Source organism: Rhincodon typus, chromosome 3 (genome assembly GCF_021869965.1).
Source record: "Rhincodon typus isolate 14 chromosome 3, sRhiTyp1.1, whole genome shotgun sequence".
Classification (NCBI taxonomy): domain Eukaryota; kingdom Metazoa; phylum Chordata; class Chondrichthyes; order Orectolobiformes; family Rhincodontidae; genus Rhincodon; species Rhincodon typus.
In genome coordinates, this window is record NC_063334.1 from 94,870,217 (window position 1) to 94,890,297 (window position 20,081).

At 42.4% G+C, this 20,081-nt stretch overlaps 1 protein-coding gene across 1 annotated transcript in view; it reads right to left on the reverse strand.

The window, feature by feature from the left end:
* Positions 1-20,081, reverse strand: part of mrps27 (mitochondrial ribosomal protein S27) — an 81,946-nt gene that overhangs the window by 23,049 nt on the left and 38,816 nt on the right. The window contains exons 6-8 of the mRNA XM_048595145.1: positions 15,918-15,996; positions 8,315-8,430; positions 1,278-1,380 (exon numbers count right to left, since the gene is read on the reverse strand). Of these exons, the coding sequence (XP_048451102.1) occupies positions 1,278-1,380; positions 8,315-8,430; positions 15,918-15,996 (298 nt within the window). The remainder of the gene's footprint in view (positions 1-1,277; positions 1,381-8,314; positions 8,431-15,917; positions 15,997-20,081) is intronic.

Consider the following 20,081-nt stretch of genomic DNA (forward strand, 5'->3'; position numbering starts at 1 on the left):
AATATTTAGATGCATACTTACAATGCATACAAGGCATACAAGACCAAGGACTCAGTCCTGGAAAATGGGACCAGAATATTGGGTACCTGTTTTTGACTGGCACAGACTCAGTGGGTGAAGGGCCTTTTTCTGTACTGTAAACCTCTATGACTCTATTCTTCCGTGTGATTTAGACATTTGAGTGAGTGGGCAAATGCATAGCAGATGAAGTATAATGTGAATGAGTATAAGGTAGCCCACTTCGGTAGCAAAAACAGGAAGTCAGATTATTATCTGAATAGATTTGGAAAGGGGGAGATGCAATGAGACCTGGGTGTCCTTGTTCATCAGTCACTTAAAGTAAGCACAAAAACAGAAGTTGCTTGAAAAGCTTAGCAGGTTGGCAACATCTGTGAAGAAAAATCAGAGTTAACGTTTCAGGTCTGGTAACTCTTCCTCAGACGCGAAACGTTAACTCTGATTTTTCTTCACAGATGCTGCCAGACCTGCTGAGCTTTTCCAGCAACTTTTGTTTTTGTTCCTGATGTACAGCACCCGCAGTTCTTTCGGTTTTTACTTAAAGTAAGCACGCAGGTGCAGCAGGCTATGAAGATAGCAATGCAATGTTAGCTTTCATAGTGAAAGGATTCAAGTACAGGAGCAGGAATATCTTGCTGCAATTGTACAGGGCTTGGTGAAACCACATGTGGAGTACTGTGCGCAGTTTTGGTCTCCTTATCCGAGGAAGGCTACAGAGGGATTGCAATGAAGGTTTGGCTGGGATGGCAGGACTGACATGTGAAGAGAGTATACTCACTGATGTTTAGAGGAATGAGGAGGGGTTTCATACATATCTATAACATTCTAATAGGATTAGACAGGCTAAACACAGGAAAGACGGTTCCAATAACTGGGAAGTCCAGAACCAGAAGTCACAGTTTCAAGATATGGGGCAGACCACTTAGCACTCAGCTGAGGAGAAGTCTCTTCACTAAGAGAGCAGTGAGCCTGTGGAATTCACTGCCTCAGAAAGCGATTGAGACCAAAACATTCAATGTTTTTAAGAAGGAGTTAGATATAGTTTTTACGGTCAAAGGAATCATAGGGTATGGGGACAGAGCAGGAACAGGGTACTGAGTTGGATGATCAGTTACGATCATATTGAATGGCGCAGCAGGCTCGAAGGGCTGAATGGCTTACACCTGCTCCTAGTATCTATGTTTCTATATACATATATATATATACCTAAGTATATGGCACATTAGATATACTGAAGAAAACAGCTGTATGAAAAATACCGAGAAATGCAAGTCCCAGAAGTTGAGAGCTAAATCCAACAGTATTATTCTGCTTCAGTCCAACCAAGAGTAAAGCTGCACCCAGATTCCTCTCATCTTCCCACTAGAAAACAGCAGATTGTGCACAAATAAGAACAACTGGTAAGAATACATTTGATCTGGAAATTGTACATTACACAACCATATAGATTTCTATCAAGTAGCTATTAACCAAGATTCATTTTTTCAGATTCAGATTTCAATTTTGTGGTCTCTTCCTGCTTCTAACACCCTTAATTTCTCTTCAGCAAAAAGTCTCAAGCTGAGTTTTTCAACAAACTGAGACCTAAATTCTTACATTTGCTGAGAGCGGAACAGCAGGCTATGGGATTAACAATTGCCTCTTATTATAGGATTTTCTCCACACAACATGTGACATGGTCACCATACTCTTTTGTTTATGCAACAGTTAGTAAATACACAATCAGGCCAACCCATATAAAAGTCAAAATTACACACAAAATTATACAGAGAAGCTGAAAAATGCAGAAAGAAATGACAAAATAAAATGTTAGGCAAACTGATGCAAGATAAAAGAAATGGTCTGAAATCTTTGTAAATCTCCATAGCAGCCTCTGATTGAAATTCTAATTGGAATTTTGTGGGAAATTATTCCACAAAGCTCCTTTTAGTCACGTCACAAATTATAAGATGTGCAAAGTGGGGAAGTGAAAATCATGGGATTACAGTGAATTATATCACACGCACATTAATGTTACGATAAGCCACTTGGCTGACAGAAGGTTGTTGTCATGTACTAAGAATTGAAATTGCAGATCTGCCAATGTCCCAGATACCTCTGGAATGGCATGTTATACCACAGTGGATCATTGGTTAGGCTGTACCACAGGAAGCTTCATGATGAATTGAAGACTTTATATATGGCACAGCCAATAGCTGGCACCACAGGCCTGCCACATGGCACTATAAAAAAATGGATCAACCCCCTAAATCAGAATGAGACTGGAATTAGGGATAACAAGGTGTAGAGTTGGATGAACACAGCAGGCCAAGCCTCCTGCTCCTCTGATGCTGCTTGGCCTGCTGTGTTCATCCAGCTCTATACCTTGTTATCTCAGATTCTCCAGCATCTGCAGTTCCTGCGATCTCTGAGACTGGACATTCATGGGGTAGGAACAGTCAGTGAGCTGTTATGAAATCTGCTTACATAATTTTATAAAAGCTGATTCTAATCAGCACTTATTAACACAAAAGTAATTTCCAGCAACTGCTCATCCCTTTTCCATAGACAGCTACAACATGGATTTCTGAAAGGCAGATTGTGTTTCACTAATTAAATTGTATTTCTTGATGAAGTTACAGAAAGGCTTGATGAGGGAATGTGATGAATTTTGTCTACATGGATTTTAGGAAAGCATCTGACAAAGTACTATATTAAAAAAGCTGGTTAACATTGTTGAACCTTATGGAATAGAAATGTCAGAATCAGGTTGGATAAAAGTTGGTTTGAGAACAGAAATGTTGTAAATGGCTGTATTTCAAATTGCAGCATTGTAGCCGGTGGTGTTTCCCAAGGGTCAGTGCTAGGACCATTGTTTCTAAGTGACGTAAATTTTGCAAAACAGAGTAAAATTTCAAAATTTGCTGTGATACCAAACTCGGAGGTGTGAATCCAGTGAGGAGGTTAAAAATCAGCCACAACAGGACACAGGAAAACGGACAATATCTGGCAAGTGGAACTTAACAGACATGAATAGGGGGTGCATTTTGACAGATGTAGTAAGGGGAGGCAGTATAGAACTATTAGCACAGTTCTAAGACGTACAAAAGACAGATGGATCTGGAGTATCATGTGCATCATATTTGAAGTTGGCAAAACATGTTGAGAGTGGTTAGTATACATTTTTACAATTTTATATAGATTAATATATTTTTATTCAAGATTTATATTTATATACGAGTATACAGTTTTATAATTAAAAACCTGAGCATAGAAACAAACAGGTTTGAAACTTGATTATTAAACTATAATGCAAACAAAAGCAACTTTGTTCCTGGGTAGTGATTCACGTTTAAGGGAGCTGAGTAGGTTATAAGAGTGGTGGATTCTTCAGTTCACAGTATGTTCACTGATGTGACCTCCGCAGGTGACAGCTGGAAGTTTCGGAAGTGGGTGGGAATGAGTTGGACTACAAGACTTCAAAGAACAATAAACAATCCATTAGAAATAGACAGAGGAAGAAAGATCAAATCAGTTTATTTTAAGAAATAAGATTGTCTGTAAAGTTTTCATTAGGATTTCTCATACATATAAGGTCACAGCGTCATAGAGCTGTACAACATGGAAACAGATCCTTCAATCCAATTCGTCCATGCTGACCAGATATCCTAAATAAATTTAGTCCTATTTGCCTGTATTTGGCCCATATCCCTCTAAACTGTTCTAATTCATATACCCATCCAGATGCCTTTTAAATGTTGTAATTGTACCAGCCTCTAACACTTCCTCTGGCAGCTCATTTCATGCACACACTACCCTATTTATGAAAAAGTTATCCTTAGGTCCCTTCTAAATCTTTTCCTTCTCACTTTAAACTAAGCCCTCTAGTTTTGGACGCCCCCCACCCCTTGGCTATTCACCCTTTCCATGCCCCTCGTGATTTTATAAACCTCGATTAGGTCACCCCTCAGCCTCTGACACTCCAGGGAAACTAGCCCACAGCCTATTCAGCTTCTCCCTCTAGCTCACATCCTCCAACCCTAGCATCATCCTTGTAAATCTTTTCTGAACCCTTCGAAGTTTCACAACAGCCTTCCTTAGCAGAGGCCAGAAATGCACTAAGTATTACAAGAGTGGCCTAACCAATGTCCTGAAGAGCTACAACATAACCTCTCAACTCCTGTACTCAATGCATTGACCAATAAAGGCAAGTCTTCTTCACTACTTGTGTATCTGGGACCCCACTTTCAAGGAACTATGAACCTGCACTCAAAGGTGTCTTTGTTCAGCAACATTTCTCAAGAACTTACCACTCAGTGTATAAGTCCTGCCATGATTTACCTTACCAAAATGTGGCACCTCACATTTATCTAAATTAAACTCCATCTGCCACTCAGAGCCATACATCATGGAAACAGACCCTTCAGTCCAAACAGTTCATGCTGACCATAATCCCAAACTAAACTAGTCCTCCCTGCCTACTCCTGGCCCACATCCCTCCAAACCTTTCCTATTCATGTACATATCCAAATGTCTTTTAAAAGTTGCAATTGTACCCATATCCACCACTCCCTCAGGAAGTTCATTCCACACGTGAACCACTCTGTGCAAAAAATTTGCCCCTCGTGTCTTTTTTAAATCTCTCTCCTCTCAACGGAAAAATGCGCCTCCTAGTCTTGAAATCCCCCATCCTAGGGAAAAGACCATTAACCCTATCAATACCCCTCATTATTTTATAAACTTCTTTAAGGTTGGCTCTCAACCTCCTACACTCCAGTGAGAAAAGTCCCAGCCTATCCAGCCTTTCTTTATAACTTCAACCTTCCATACCTGGCAACAAACTTGTAAATCTCTTTTGAACCCTTTCAGCTTAACAACATCCTTCCTATAACTAGGTAACCAGACCCAGACATGGTATTGCAGAAGAGGCCTCATCAATGTCCTACAAACTGCAAACTATACAAACTCAACATGACTTCCCAACTCCTATACTTAAAAGACTGAGATAAACACATTTTTAACCACTCTTGTCTATATGTGACACAAACTTCAAAAAATTATATACCTGCATCCCTAAGTTCCTCTTTTCTACAACACTACCCAAGGCCCTACCATTAAGTGTATAAGCCCTATCCTTGTTTGTTGTACCAAAATGCAATACACTGCACTCATCCAGATTGAATTCCATCTGCCATTTTTCAGCCTATTGACCCATTTGATCAAGATCCCTTTGTAATCTTAGAAAACCTTCTTCTCTATCTCTACTATGCCACCAATTTTGGTATCGTCTGCAAACTTACTAACCATGACTTCTATATTCTCATCCAAATCATTTATATAAACGATTTCGGACGTATTCTCCTTTGCTGACATTCTACGATTCAATTGTGCACTTCCGACATCTTTGATCTAATTTCACATGGGTCCTAAAAGCCAGTGGAGACAGTGCCAAACATGGGTCTCCACCTCATTTGCCCTTCCAAAGAAGGCTCACTGAATTAGAAGAGCAAAGGAGGGAAAGTAGTGCTCATGGTTGTACATTCTTGGCTTCAGTTCTGCTTTCACACTGCACAAAGAATAATAGCAGGATGCCATCAGAAATATAATCATAATAGATATATAATCAGAAATATAAGTTGAGAAATCTACACCAATATTTTTGCATTCTGTACTCAGGGTTTGTTATGGCTGGTCTGAATACATTCAATGCTCAACATAGAGACTGGAAAGGAGACAGATCACCAGCAGCAAAAACAGAACAAAGACAGTGAGTGCAAGCTGTGCTGTGAGAAAGCAGATCTGTTGATTCATGGCTACAATTAAGGTGGCTAGGAAGCAGGTGATTAAGTGGTAAACCCTGTTGTGGTGTTAGATTTGTGGAACGGTCAGTATGCCAGCAATTGTTCACAGTTGGAAAAGGCAGTCCTTCAGGATGAGAATATGTGCGCACCATACCCAATATTGATGGTCAGATTATATCACATGGCTCTGCTGAATGCCAGATGATGTGATTTGGAATTCCAGGTATCAGTTTCAGAAGGGGAAAGCAAAATTAATTACATAATATGCAATAATGTAACTATGGAATAGACTTTAACATAGTGAGATGAATGAAGCACTGTTCAGTTGGGTTAAAGCATAAAAGTAGCTTTCTTTCTTGTCTCTTTCCATCTGAAGGTGATGGGTCTTCCTTGGCCCTTTAGCCCATCTGATCAAGGTCCTGTTGTACTCCGAGGTAACCTTGTTCACTGTCCAATACACCTCCAATTTTGCTGTCATCTGCAAACTTACTAACCATACCTCCTATGTTCACATTCAAATCATTTATATAAATGACAAAAAGCAGTGGACCCAGCACCGATCCTTTAGGCACATGGCTAGTCACAGGCCTCCAGTCTGAAAATCAACCCTCCACCACCACCCTGTCTTCTACCTTTGAGCCAGTTCTGTATCCAAATGGCTAGTTCTCCCTGTATTCCATGCGATCTAACATTGCTAACCAGTACACCCTGAGGAACCTTGTTGAGATCACATCCACTGCTCTGTCCTCACCAATCCTCTTCATTTCTTCACCAAAAAACTCAACTTAGTGAGATACGATTTCCCACACACAAAGCCATGTTGACTATCCCTAATCAGTCCTTGACTTTCCAAATAAATGTAAACCCTGTCCCTCAGAATTCTCTCCAATAACTTGCCCACCACCGATGTCAGGCTCACTGGTCTATAGTTCTCTGGCTTTTCCTTACCACCTTTCTTAAATAGTGGCACCACGTTAGCCACCCTCCAGTCTTTCGGCACCTCACCTGTGGGTATTGATGATACAAATATCTCAGCAAGGGGCCCAGCAATCACTTCCCTAGCTTGCCAAAGAGTTCTAGAGTACACCTGATCAGGTACCAGGGATTTATCCACCTTTATGCATTTTAAGACGTCCAGCAGCTCCTCCTCTGTAATATGGACATTTTCTAATATGTCGCTATTTGTTTCCCTACGTTCTCTGTCTTCCATATAAAATTATGAATTGCTAATCTGGTTTATGAGCTATGATTTTGATAGAAATCAAAACCCATTATGAGACTTGTCTCAGAGAGCAATTTAAAGAAATGTGGATCCAAAAATAGTAATTTTTCAGCTAAAGAGTGCTGTTGTCTATGCTTTAAAATATCTTCTGACAAATTTCAGGTAAATGATCTGCAGTGATAATGCATTTTACATTGCACTGCATTATCAAATGCAATATTATAACTGATCCATAAATGAAAGACAACAATAAAATTGCATCATACATAGGAGAGTTTTAATGCTCCACATAATTGCCTTTCTTAAATTTGTCAGGATTAATCTGTATACACACAAGATAAAAGCAAGTAAAATCATGGTTTCATGAAGAAAATAAAACAATTCAATTCTGATTGTGGTTCTTAATGTTTGCCATCACAGCATAACAGGTCATTGAGTAATTCTGTTAATTGTTAGGATTGCTGTACAGTTCAAGCACCATAAATGCAAAAATTAGAACTAATAAATGGGATTGTTACGTATGTTTAGATATGGATGGAATTGTCCTGTATGTCTAGATGCGAGCATCATGTAAAATGATTAGAAAATTGATACTGTTAACCTTCAAGGTTACAACTGCAGTCTGCAGGTTCAAACTTGATCACATAGAATTTTATCTATGACTCAGATTTAAGAATATGCAGCTACTGGTAACAAAATGTTGACATGCCGTGTTAAAAAAATACAAAGGTCATCTATACAGTAATTGCTGAGATTGCATTTTCAGCATTATATATTGGGATTATTAAAGTGGCTTTAAGTTTACTTTCAATGCATTAAGACCCTGCAAACATTTAGATGTGAGCAATGTGCTAAAGATGGGAGTTCTGTATAACTCTAAGACTCCTATTATTATCTCTCACATCAGTTACTGCAATAATCTGTTGGTTGATTGTAGAGAAGAATGTACATAGAATGTATGGTAAAGAACAGTCCATTTGGCCCAAATGCTTGCCACAAGTATTCATGCACCACTCCTCAGCTATCTTTATTCATTTTTGTTTGTGCTTATCTAGTTTCCCCTTCAATGCATCATTTTCCCTTGAATACATTAATACTGAAGAGAAACTTAATGCTCCTTTGTGCCTGCCAAAATGTGATTAACGAATGAAAATGCAGACGCGTGCAGAATTCAAACTGTCTTTCCACTGGGAAAATAAATTCCTTGGCAACTTGTCAGTATAATTCAACTGCCGAATCAGAGTTAGACATGCATTTCATAACAAGGGCATGAGAAAACCAGTTTCTTTTTTACCTTTAATTTTGGCTTACTATGTAGATATTTATGTAGAACATTGAGGGAAAGAAGCTGTGTACATGGCTCATCAAACGCTTCTTGTAGCATAACTTCATTGACAACAGCTATCGCACCTGGAAGAAGAGTACAGTTTCATATGTCATCCTTACAATTTTTTTTAGAAATAAAATATTTTCAATTGAGGTAAAAACTATCACTTACATTTTATTTATCACATAAACACGCTTTGCCTTTCTAGACATATACAAGTTTATGAAACTATTGCACAACAATTGCATATATACTTACAGCCACTGGGGAAAGCACTCATCCTTTTAAATAATTGCTGAAATTATCAGATGCATCTTTTTGTTGTGTAGCCCAACCCTTGCTTACTCCCCAAACAAGTAATGTTAATGAATATTTAAGCAACTTAGTGGTATCCTTTGAAAGAGTAATATGTCGGGTGGATAAAGAGGAACTGGATATACTGATTTCTGAAGAAGGGTCTCAACCCGAAACGTCAGCTTTCCTGCTCCTCTGATGCTGCTTGGCCTGCTGTGTTCATCCAGCTCTACACCTTGTTATCTCAGATTCTCCAGCATCGGTAGTTCCTACTATCTCTGGATATACTGTACTTAGATTTCCAGAAGGAATTTTATAAGATGTCATATCAAAGGTTATTGCAGAAAATTAAAGCTCATGGTGTTGAGGGTTGTGGTGGGGGCTGGGGGGTCATCCATATCAGTGTGGATGTAAGACTGGCTAGGTGACAGGAAACAGACAGCAGGCACAAATGAGTCATTTTCTGTTTGGCATGATGTAACATGTGGTGTACCACATGGATCAGTGCTGGGACCTCAACTTTTTACAAATTATATAAGTGAATTGGATAAAGAAACCAAAGAAATGGTTGCCAAACTTGCTGATGACACAAAGATAGATGGTAAAGTAGGCTGTGAAGACAACATACAATACAGAGATACAGATAGTGAGTGGGCAAAGACCTGGGAAATTGAGCGATGATTTGGGAAATTGTGAGATTGCCCGTTTCAGCAGGAAAACATAAAAACAAAAAACTACGTTATCTAGATGGTGAGAGATGCAGAGCTCTGAGATACAGAGGGGTCTGGGTGTCCCAATGCATGAATCACAAAAGGTTGGGATGCATGTCTAGCAAGTAATTAGGAAAGGTAATGAAATGTTATCATTTATTGATATGGGACACAAAAGTAGGGAGGTTATGCTTCAGTTATTCAGGCTGTTGGTGACACCACATCTGGAATAATGTGTACAAGACAGTCCAAGAGAAAACGTCAACAGATCAAGTGAACTGTCTTGTACAGGTGCAGGCACAAAAAGGGGCAGTTTGAAGGAATTCAGAAATAGTGCTCCCATTGTGCAGTGAAGTTCCAATGAATTATCATTGGTGCCTCTCTTGCTGGGAATATGATTAAGAGGAACCAGAAACCTGTGTCATGCAAGGCTCAACATGAACAAGCACTCAGGGCTGGCAAAGAGGCTCAGAAGGCCAAAGGTGCAACAAAGAAATTCAGTGCAGATACTGCTAAGGTTATTCAGGAGGCAGCACCTCAACAGAAGTTTACCAAGCCAATGAAGTCTCAGGCACCACATGTTGGTGGTAAACGCTAACTATCATCACCACATCTGTACAATAAAATCCAAATAAGGAAAAAAAAAATGCCTTGGGCTAATAACTGGAATGGGTGGGTGCCCTATGAGGAAAAATTTGAGAGGTTAGGCTTGTAAATGCTGGAGTTTAGAACAGTAAGATTTGGAGTTGATTGAAATATGCAAGATCCTCAGGGGTCTTAAGTGTGGATATGGAAAGTTATTTCCTCGTATGGAACTTTGTAGAATTAAAGGTCACTGTTTAAAAAATAGGGGTCTGTTTAAACATTGAGACAGATGAGAAATTTTATTTCAGAGGATCAGGAGTCTTTGGAACACTCTTCCTCAAAAGGACAAGATGTGGAGATGCCGGTGTTGGACTGGGGTGGACAAGGTCAGAAATCATATGACCCCAGGTTGTAGTCCATCAGATTTATTTGAAAACACAAGTTTTCAGAGCCTCAGTCCTTCTTCAGGTGCTAGTGAGAGAAATAGTATCAGATACAGAATTTATAAGAAAAAGAGCAAAGGTTCAATAGTATGGACCTTTGATATTTTTCTTATATATTCTGTGTCTGATACTACCTCCCTCACTAGCACCTGAAGAAGGACTAAGGCTCCGAAAGCTTGTGTTTTCAAATAAATCTGATGGACTATAACCTGGAGTCCTTTGATTTCTGACCTTGTCAAAAGGACAAGGGCAGCAGATACACGGGACCACTACCACCTTCATGTTCCGCTCCAAGCCATCCATCATCCTGACTTGGAAGTATATCACTGTTCCTTCACTAGCGCTGGGTCAAATTCCCGGAATTCCCTCCATAATGGCGTGTGAAGTTCAACAACGCCTATTTCGACTTCAGGAGCAAGTCGGTACATCTTTAGTCCAATTGCCAGGCAGTACTCACTAGGCAGTGGAGAGTTGTCACTTAAGGGGGTGGGGGGGTCACACATGTTAAAAGCCTTTTTGATATTGCAATTCACCTCATTAGTATTCTGCTTCCTATCCTATGAAAAGCACAAATAAACGAGAATTGCGAATTCTCAATATGGAGGTCAGAGCTGGTATCTAGTGAATACAGCTTATGACTGGCTACAAAGAGTCTCCATGTTGCTCGGCTCCAAACAATATCTCCAGACATGATCCACGGGTTCAGGATGCATGCACTCCTTGTCTATGGACATTGGCATTTGGCATTTGACATTTGCCAACCCCTCACCATCATCATGCTACCCCTCTGCTCAATGTGCAGGATGCTTTGGAAGCACAATCTACATTGCAGGGCACATGAGCAACTAGCATTTGAAGGCTGCTGCATGGACACTTTGTAAGCAGGAACAGCCATGCAGCTCAGAGATTAGACCAGGCTGTACCTCAGGACTGCTCACTTACTCTCTTAATGCTCAGCCACCTGGCACCAACGGTATACCTTGCCATGCTGTGCCTGTTTGCACACTGAGCTTGGGGCTATCTGCAGTCTTGTATTGATGTGCTCTTTCAGGTAGACATTCAGACAGGCTGCTTGCTAAAAAAGGATATGTCAGGACAGGGTGGTTCCTGATATCATTAGTTGTGTACACTGTCTGCACACTGTCCAGGGGCTTGACCAGGGACTATCCTCCACTTGGGGTGCTCACTGTCTGACTGTAATCTGGGCAGTGGGCAACAGTTAGTCCTGTGGGGCCTTAAACAGTCAGGGGAATTTCATATCATCCATCAGTGGACAACAAAGACAGCGGTCAGGGGCCTGGTCAGTTATATCTATAGGTTTCTCATTGAAATCGGTCAGAGATCTGGGGTGAAAAGAACTTGGAAGTCCACCTGCAGATTTGTGAAGTGGGTAGGAGGAGGAGTGGGGGCATGTTAGGGTAGCAGGGTGATCACTGGCAAAAAGAGGGTGGGAGAGACAAGGGTAGGGGGCATAGCAAAGGTTTTTGTTGAGGCATAGATGGGTGAGGTAAGCAAAACAATATCAAAAGGCTACAGCTTAGTGCTTACTGGTAGTGACCAACACTCTGGCATCTATAGGGGGAGTGTAGAGGTCTGGGGTATACATCATTAAAGTGCAATAACATGATGTACATCATCAGACTGCACTCAGATCCTGTGCAGACCAGGTGGCGGGAGTATTTGCTGACATTTTTAAACTCTCCTTACTTCGATGTCAAGTCTCCATCTGCTTCAAAAAGATCACTATCATCTTGGTGCAAAGAAAATCACAAGCTTTTGCGCGCTGCTCCTTTGCCAGTTCACCTGTTGAAGGAGCAGTGCTCTGAAAGCTTGAGATTTCAGATAAACCTGTTGGACTATATTCTGGTGTTGTGTGACTTCTGACCTTGTCCACCCCAGTCCAACACCAGCACCTCCACATCAAAGAAAATCATGCAAAGTGCCTCAATGACTACTGCCCAGTGGCTCTGACCTCCACAATTATGAAGTGCTTCAAGAGGTTAGTCATGGCTTATATCAACTCCAACCTCCCAGACTGCCTTGATCCTTTACAATGCGCATACTGCCTCAACAGGTCCATGGCAGATCCAATCTCTCTGACCCTACACTCATCCCTGGAACATCTGGATAACAAGGATATCTACGTCACACTCTTACTTATCGACAACAGCTTCGCCTTCAACACCATAATTCCAAATGAAGTCATCTCCAAACTCCAAGGTCTCGGCTCTCCCCTCTGTAACTGGATTCTAGACTTCCTAATGCACAGACTGCAATCGGTAAGAATAATGACAAAACCTCCTCTGCCATAATCCTCAACACTGGTGTCCGGAAGGCTGCATACTCAGCCCCCTACTGTACTCAACATACACTCATGACTGCATGGCCAAATTCCACGCCAATTCCAAGTTTGCTGACAACACTACCATTGCAGGTTGGATTTCAAACAATGACAAGACAGAATACAAAAAAGAGGTTGACAGCTTAGTGGCATGGTGTAAAGGCAACAAGCTCTCCATCAACGTCAGCAAAACAAAGGTGCTGGACACTGACTTCAGCAAACAGAGTGGAGGGCACGCCCCTGTTGCATCTATGGTGCTAAGGTGGAGATGATCTGGAATATCAAGTCCCTGGGAGTGATGATCACCAATAATCTGTCCTGCTCCACCCACATTGATGCGACAGTCAAGAAAGCACAACAACGACTCTACTTCCTCAGGAGGATAAGGAAATTTGGTATGTCCACAAAGACACTTACCAATTTTTATGCATGCACCATAGTAAGCATCCTAACTGGGTGCATCACTACGTAGTATGGCAACTGCTGTTCCAAAGACCCTAAGAACTACTGAAAGTTGTGAACGTAGCTCAGTCCATCATGCAAACCAATCTTCCATTCACTGACTTCATCTGTACTTCCCACTGCCTCAGGAAAGCAACCAACATAATTAAAGATCCCTCCCACCCCATTTTATACTTTCTTCTGCCCTCTTCCAATGGGCAGAAGATATAATAGTTGGAATACATACACAAACAGATTCAAGAACTGCTTCTTCCCCCTGTTATAACAAGGTGTAGAGCTGGATGAACACAGCAGGCCAAGCAGCATCAGAGGAGCAGGAAGGCTGATGTTTCAGGCCTAGACCCTTCATCAGAAATGGGGGAGGGGAAGAGGGTTCTGAAATAAATAGGGAGAGAGGGGGAGGTGGATAGAAGATGGATAGAGGAGAAGATAGGTGGAGAGGAAACAGATAGGTCAAAGAGGCGGGGATGGAGCCAGTAAGGGTGAATGTAGGTGGGGAGGTAGGGAGGGGATAGGTCAGTCCAGGGAGGCTGGACAGGTCAAGGGGGCGGGATGAGGTTAGCAGGTAGGAAATGGGGGTGCGGCTTGAGGTGGGAGGAGGGGAAGGTGGGAGGAAGAACAGGTTAGGGAGGTGGGGACAAGCTGGGCTGGTTTTGGGATGCGATAGGGGAGGGGAGATTTTGAAGCTTGTGAAATCCACATTGACACCATTGAGCTGCAGGGTTCCCAAGCGGAATATGAGTTGCTGTTCCTGCAACCTTCGGGTGGCACGAGGAGCTCGAACAGTTCATCCGCTTCACTAACACCTTCCACCCCAACCTTAAGTTCACCTGGACCATCTCTAACATCTCTCTCACCTTCCTGGACCTCTGTGTCTCCATCTTGGGCAACCACCTAGAAACCGATATCCATTTCAAGTCCACCGACTCCCACAGCTACCTAGAATACACCTCCTCCCACCCACCTTCCTGCAAAAATGCCATCCCCTATTCCCAATTCCTTCGCCTCCACCGCATCTGCTCCCAGGATGAGGCATTCCACTCCCGTACATCTTAGATGTCCTCGTTTTTCAAGGACCGCAACATCCCCCCCTCGGTGGTCCAGAACGCCCTCGACCGTGTCTCCGGCATTTCCCGCAACTCATCCCTCACACCCCGTCCCCGCAATAACAACCAAAAAAGAATCCCCCTCGTCCTCACGTACCACCCCACCAACCTCCGGATCCAATGCATCATCCTCCGACACTTCCGCCATCTGCAATCCGACCCCACCACCAAAGACATTTTTCCCTCCCCACCCTTATCTGCTTTCCGGAAGGACCACTCTCTCCGTGACTCCCTTGTCCACTCCACACTCCCCTCCAGCCCCACCACACCCAGCACTTTTCCCTGCAACCGCAGGAAGTGCTACACCTGCCCCCACACCTCCTCCCTCACCCCTATCCCAGGCCCAAAGACGACTTTCCACATCAAGCAGATGTTCACCTGCACATCTGCTAATGTGGTATACTACATCCGCTGTACCCGTTTTGGCCTCCTCTACATCGGGAAAACCAAGCGGAGGCTTGGGGACCGCTTTGCATAACACCTACACTCGGTTCGCAATAAACAACTGCACCTCCCAGTCGTGAACCATTTCAACTCCCCCTCCCACTCCTCAGACGACATGTCCATCCTGGGCCTCCTGCAGTGCCACAACGATGCCACCCGAAGGTTGCAGGAACAGCAACTCATATTCCGCTTGGGAACCCTGCGGCCCAATGGTATCAATGTGGACTTCACAAGCTTCAAAATCTCCCCTCCCCCTACCGCATGCCAAAACCAGCCCAGCTCGTCCCTGCCTCCCTAACCTGTTCTTCCTCCCATCTATCTGCTCCTCCGACCTCAAGCCGCACCCCCATTTCCTATCTACTAACCTCATTCCGCCCCCTTGACCTGTCCGTCCTCCCTGGACTGACCTATCTCCTCCCTACCTCCCCACCTACACTCACCTTTACTGGCTCCATCCCCGCCTCTTTGACCTGTCTGTTTCCTCCCCACCTATCTTCTCCTCTATCCATCTTCTATCCGCCTCCCCCTCTCTCCCTATTTATTTCAGAACCCCCTTCCCCTCCCCCATTTCTGATGAAGGGTCTAGGCCCGAAACGTCAGCCTTCCTGCTCCTCTGATGCTGCTTGGCCTGCTGTGTTCATCCAGCTCTACACCTTGTTATCTCAGATTTCCCAGCATCTGCAGTTCCTACTATCTCTTCCCCCTGTTATCTGACTTTTAAATGAACCTCTCAAATGGTAATGTTGATCTCTCTATGCACCTTCTCTGCAGCTGTAACTCTGTATTCTGCTCTTTGTTCTGCTACCTGATGAATTTTGTATGGTAATGATCTGCCTGTAGAGTACGCAAAACAACACTTTTCACTGTATGTTGGCACATATGACAACAATAATTCAAATCAAAATTAAGATGTAATGTCAGGACTCAGTGTGGGTGAAATTAAATATGACGGGTCTCCACATGGAGGGGAGGTGAGTTATCTGGCAACCAGGCAAGATGTGGCATACCATTGGAGGTGAACGGATATTCAATAATTACTAGAGCATTTGGTATCAGCAACTCATTTAAAGCAATTTTAATGAGTGAAATCTTACAGATCATGAAATGTAAATATAGTGCTTAATGTCAAGGTTAGATTTTTAGCACACTTCTGTCCTTCATACAATGAACAATTTTCTCACTTACATTTTAGATCTTCCTCTTTAATAAAGGACTCCATGAGTAGATTAAATGTGAAGTTGTCTGGAAAAATTCCATATTGTACCTGCAAAGTAAATTGAAACATTAAGAAAAAGAGTGGATAATAAAATCACCAACAATCAAATCAAAGAAGTTTGCACTAAAGTATCTTTGTATATAACATTTTCTGTTGATTTAATACAAGCTGGCTCAGAAGGTCAAGTAAGGAAACATTCTGACTCAGGGCTCTGAGAGACGGTCACCAGACTTGAAGTGTTAACTCTGATTTCTCCTCACAGAAGCTGCCAGACCTGCTGAGCTTTTCCAGCAATTTTTGTTTTTGTTTCCGACTTAGCAGTCCCACCTCTGTACGGACACCCCCTGCTATCATATTTTTCATTCCAGAGAGATGGGGATCAGACTGAATCAGACCTGAGCCAGCAGCAGCAGAGCAGGGCAGATAGCAAGGCCAGCAGGATAGGAAACCCACATTTATTTATTTAGATTTATTTGTCACATGTACTAAGTATAGGAATACATAAGTACAGCGAAAAGTGCACAGAATTGCCATTCACTGGTGTCTACTTGGTTACAAAAACCGGAATTGAAAGATTCAACAGAGCCAAAGGTAAGCAAGAAAAAGAAAAGTCCAGATCTCAGAGTCCCAAGTCCCATCTCCACAATGGTGCAGGCACTGCTCCAATCACTAGTACACCCAGGAGGCCGCTGCCTCACTGGCCCGCACTCACCGTCGACCATCCCCGCCGGCTACCTCTGCCTCACTGGCCTGCTCTCATCGTCGACTACCACTGCCTCACTGGCCCACTCTTGTCGGTGCCGCCTCACTGGCCTGCTCTCGCCACTGAACAGGGTCCACTCTTGATCCACCGCCATCGTTCTGGCCAATGTGCTCGATCTGCCGTCGCTGCAGGACACAGCCTGGGTGTTCAGCTCCCGCCATGTGGTTCCCGGTCACGACCTGACTCATTCCCAACTCCTTAGGTAGGGTAGTTAAAAGGGCTGGGGTTTGGGGGAGGGGGTGGGAAATAGAATTACTGCAAAGAGGAGAGAAGAAGAAAAAGCGAAAAAGGAAGGAAAAAGAAAGGGAACTGGGGAGCAGACTGGAGCTCTGAATAGAGCGACTTATCCTACCATCATCTTGCCACTTATCACTGGGACATCTACCCAGTTGTAGTGATGAATGGCAGGCATCCCTCTCATTCCATATGCCACCTCATCCCTCATACAACTCATGCCTCCTTCATTTCACCCATAGATTCCTTACAGCCAATCACCAATACTCAATCTTCAGAAGCCATGCAATAGCAATGAGAATCCTTTGAAATGGACATTTTAAAAAATAAATCTCTTGCAATTGAATAGAGCTTTCAGTGAAAAATAAAATCATATTGAAAAATTATCCTCAGCCAATGAGACAAATTCCCCTTAACTGGTCACATTGTTGCAAAAAAACCAAATAAGCAACATTTCTTCAGAAATCACCAAGACAGATAAACCCTGTCATATAGTCCCATCACAGCCTCTTAAATTTGTCAAACTGTGAATCCCGGTTAGCTAAGTGATTTCAGCTTTTGAAACTTAGCCAAATATTCATAATATTAGAAAAGCAGTGACTCTAATATTGACCCCCAATTAACCCAGCAATATATCTTACTCTAATCAGAAAATTCTCTGTTCACCAAAAGATGGCAGTGGAGTATGACGCTTCAGTCAGATCTTGTCCGCTCTGTCCATTTCTTTTCTTTTTCCTCTCTCTTCTTTTACCTTTTGCTTTTTTTCCTCCTTTTCTCAGCCTCCCGGGCTCCGACCCTGTAGCCCCAGCGCCTCGTGGCCTCCGAACTCCTGGTCTCCATGTAGACCCGATGAGGTGCCGTCTCAGCCTGGCATAGTGGCCTGGCATGCTAATCTCCCATTGGTCCATCGTGGCAGTCTCTCAGCATGGTGTGGCCCCTGCGTGGACCTCCGGTCTCGAGGTGATTTCAGAGTGATCCTCCAATTTCGTGAACCCTGAGGTGAAGCCTGGCGCGGTCTGGAACCAAAGCCTGATGCAGATGGGAGGCTAGGTGCCAGCAAGGACTGGGTTAGAAGACCATTGTACTGAACTCTTTTTTCTCCATTTTATAAGTTATTCCTAAAATCTGCAATGTTGGACTTTTTACTTCTCTCTTTTTCTAAGAGCTGTAACTGAAGAAGCTGTACATAAGGACCTGTCCCTAATATAGTGCTGTAGTTGGCGACTTGTACACTTTTCACTGTACTCATTTGGGTACGTGACGCTAATGCTAATTCTAATTCTAAACTGCTTTTCTGGTCATTCGTCACCTTTAAATGGGCAGATTTGTATGATACAAATATCGCGGTGTCAGTAGTCTGCCAACATGTCACCTTCAATAGCAATGTAAAATTTCACATTTAAAGCATACTTGTAAAACAATAATTTGACTGCAGGCTTACAGAATTGTTTTTGTTGACAGGCTGCACCAGGTCTCAATTTTTGACTATTTTACTGGGAGCTGCAATCATTTGTTCACTTCTTTTTCATTGCTGCTCTGCATTTCCTCACAGGGAGTGTTTGTAATTCAAGCCCTATTCCCCAGCTATTTGCTTCTTATTATAATAATTGCTACAGCTCAACTTTTCAGGAAAAATAGATATATGCTGCAGAATTTGGTTGCGTTTGCTACAGTACTCCCCTTTAAGTAGGAGGAATAAGCAGAGGGAACATGAACTAAATGATAGAAAATTCAGAAACAGAGAGAACAGGGATATATGCATACAAACCTTTGAAAGGACAACTTGAGAAGGCTGCTAAAACAAAGATAAAGGATCCCCAGCTTTATTAATAGAGGCACAGACTTTAAAAGTGATGCTGAACCTTTCGAAACCACTGGTTCATCCTCTCAGAAACAACGGAGCAGGAGCAGAACACACAATACTCCATGCGCAATCTAACCAGTGTTCTATAAACTGAAGCAAGATTATTTTGCTCCTGTGCTCAAATCCTCTTATTATAATAGCTAACATAGCGCTTGCCTTCTGAAATACGTGTTGCTCAGTTGGACTATTGTGTTCAATTCTAGACAACATCGTTGAGGAAGAATACTAAGCCTAGTGATGGTGCAGAAGAGTTTTACTAGAATGATACAGGGGCGAAGTACTTATTTATGCAGAGAAACTGGGGTTGTTGGCTTTAGAGAAGAGGATTTGATAGAAGCATGCAAAATCATGATTATGTTAACAGGATGGGTGAGGAGAAACCATTCTCATTGGAAGTAGTGTCAGTAGCAAGATGTTATAGGATATTCAGATGAGTTAGCGAAAGCAATAGAAGTGGGGGAGGGTTGCAATATTGATCAAGCAATCGGTTACAGTAGTGAGGAGGGATGATATCTTGCAGGGATTATCAAATGAGGCCATATGGTGGAGTTGAAAAACAGTAAAAGGGCAAACAAACTGTTAGGTGTTTACTATAATCAAACAGTGTCCAAACAGAGAGACAGAGAAGACTAAATATGTAACCAAATTTCAGCGTAAAATAAGAATGATGCAGCAGTAATAGTAGGGATTTTAATTACCCAAACATTAACAGGGATAGATTTAGGATGCAAGGTAGAGAGAACAGTGGAAGTAAATTAATCTGGACTTAGATTTAAACTCCCAGCACAGGCACAATGTGTTAAATGGCCTCTCTTCAGTGCTTTATCATTCTGTCATTCAATGAGTCAAACAGAATTCAGTTGCTTAGGGATTCAAAAGTTGCTGATAGTCTAAAAGTTGGACAACCTTGCTTTCACTGTGTTATTAAAACTAAAAGTATTATTTATTGACACATAAGTAAAGCAGAAAACATTCTCTATTTCAGGTTCTCAATGAAACCTCTCCCTTTATTTTAAATTCTGTTATTGGGCTGAGATTTTGCCTGGGTGTGGAGGCATACTGAACTGCATAAATAGCCGCGCTTTGATTTTTTTTTGGAGGAAATCCAATTTGGCTCTGGCCGTTTTGAGTGTTGGAAATGTCTAGTGTGTAAAACACACACCTGTCCAAATTGAGGTCAGGCTCCACATTTGAAGTGGGAGATAAAAATCTGATTTCTTCTCACACACCATTTTCTTCTGGTGGTTTTTGAGTTTGGAAAACCATTGGAAG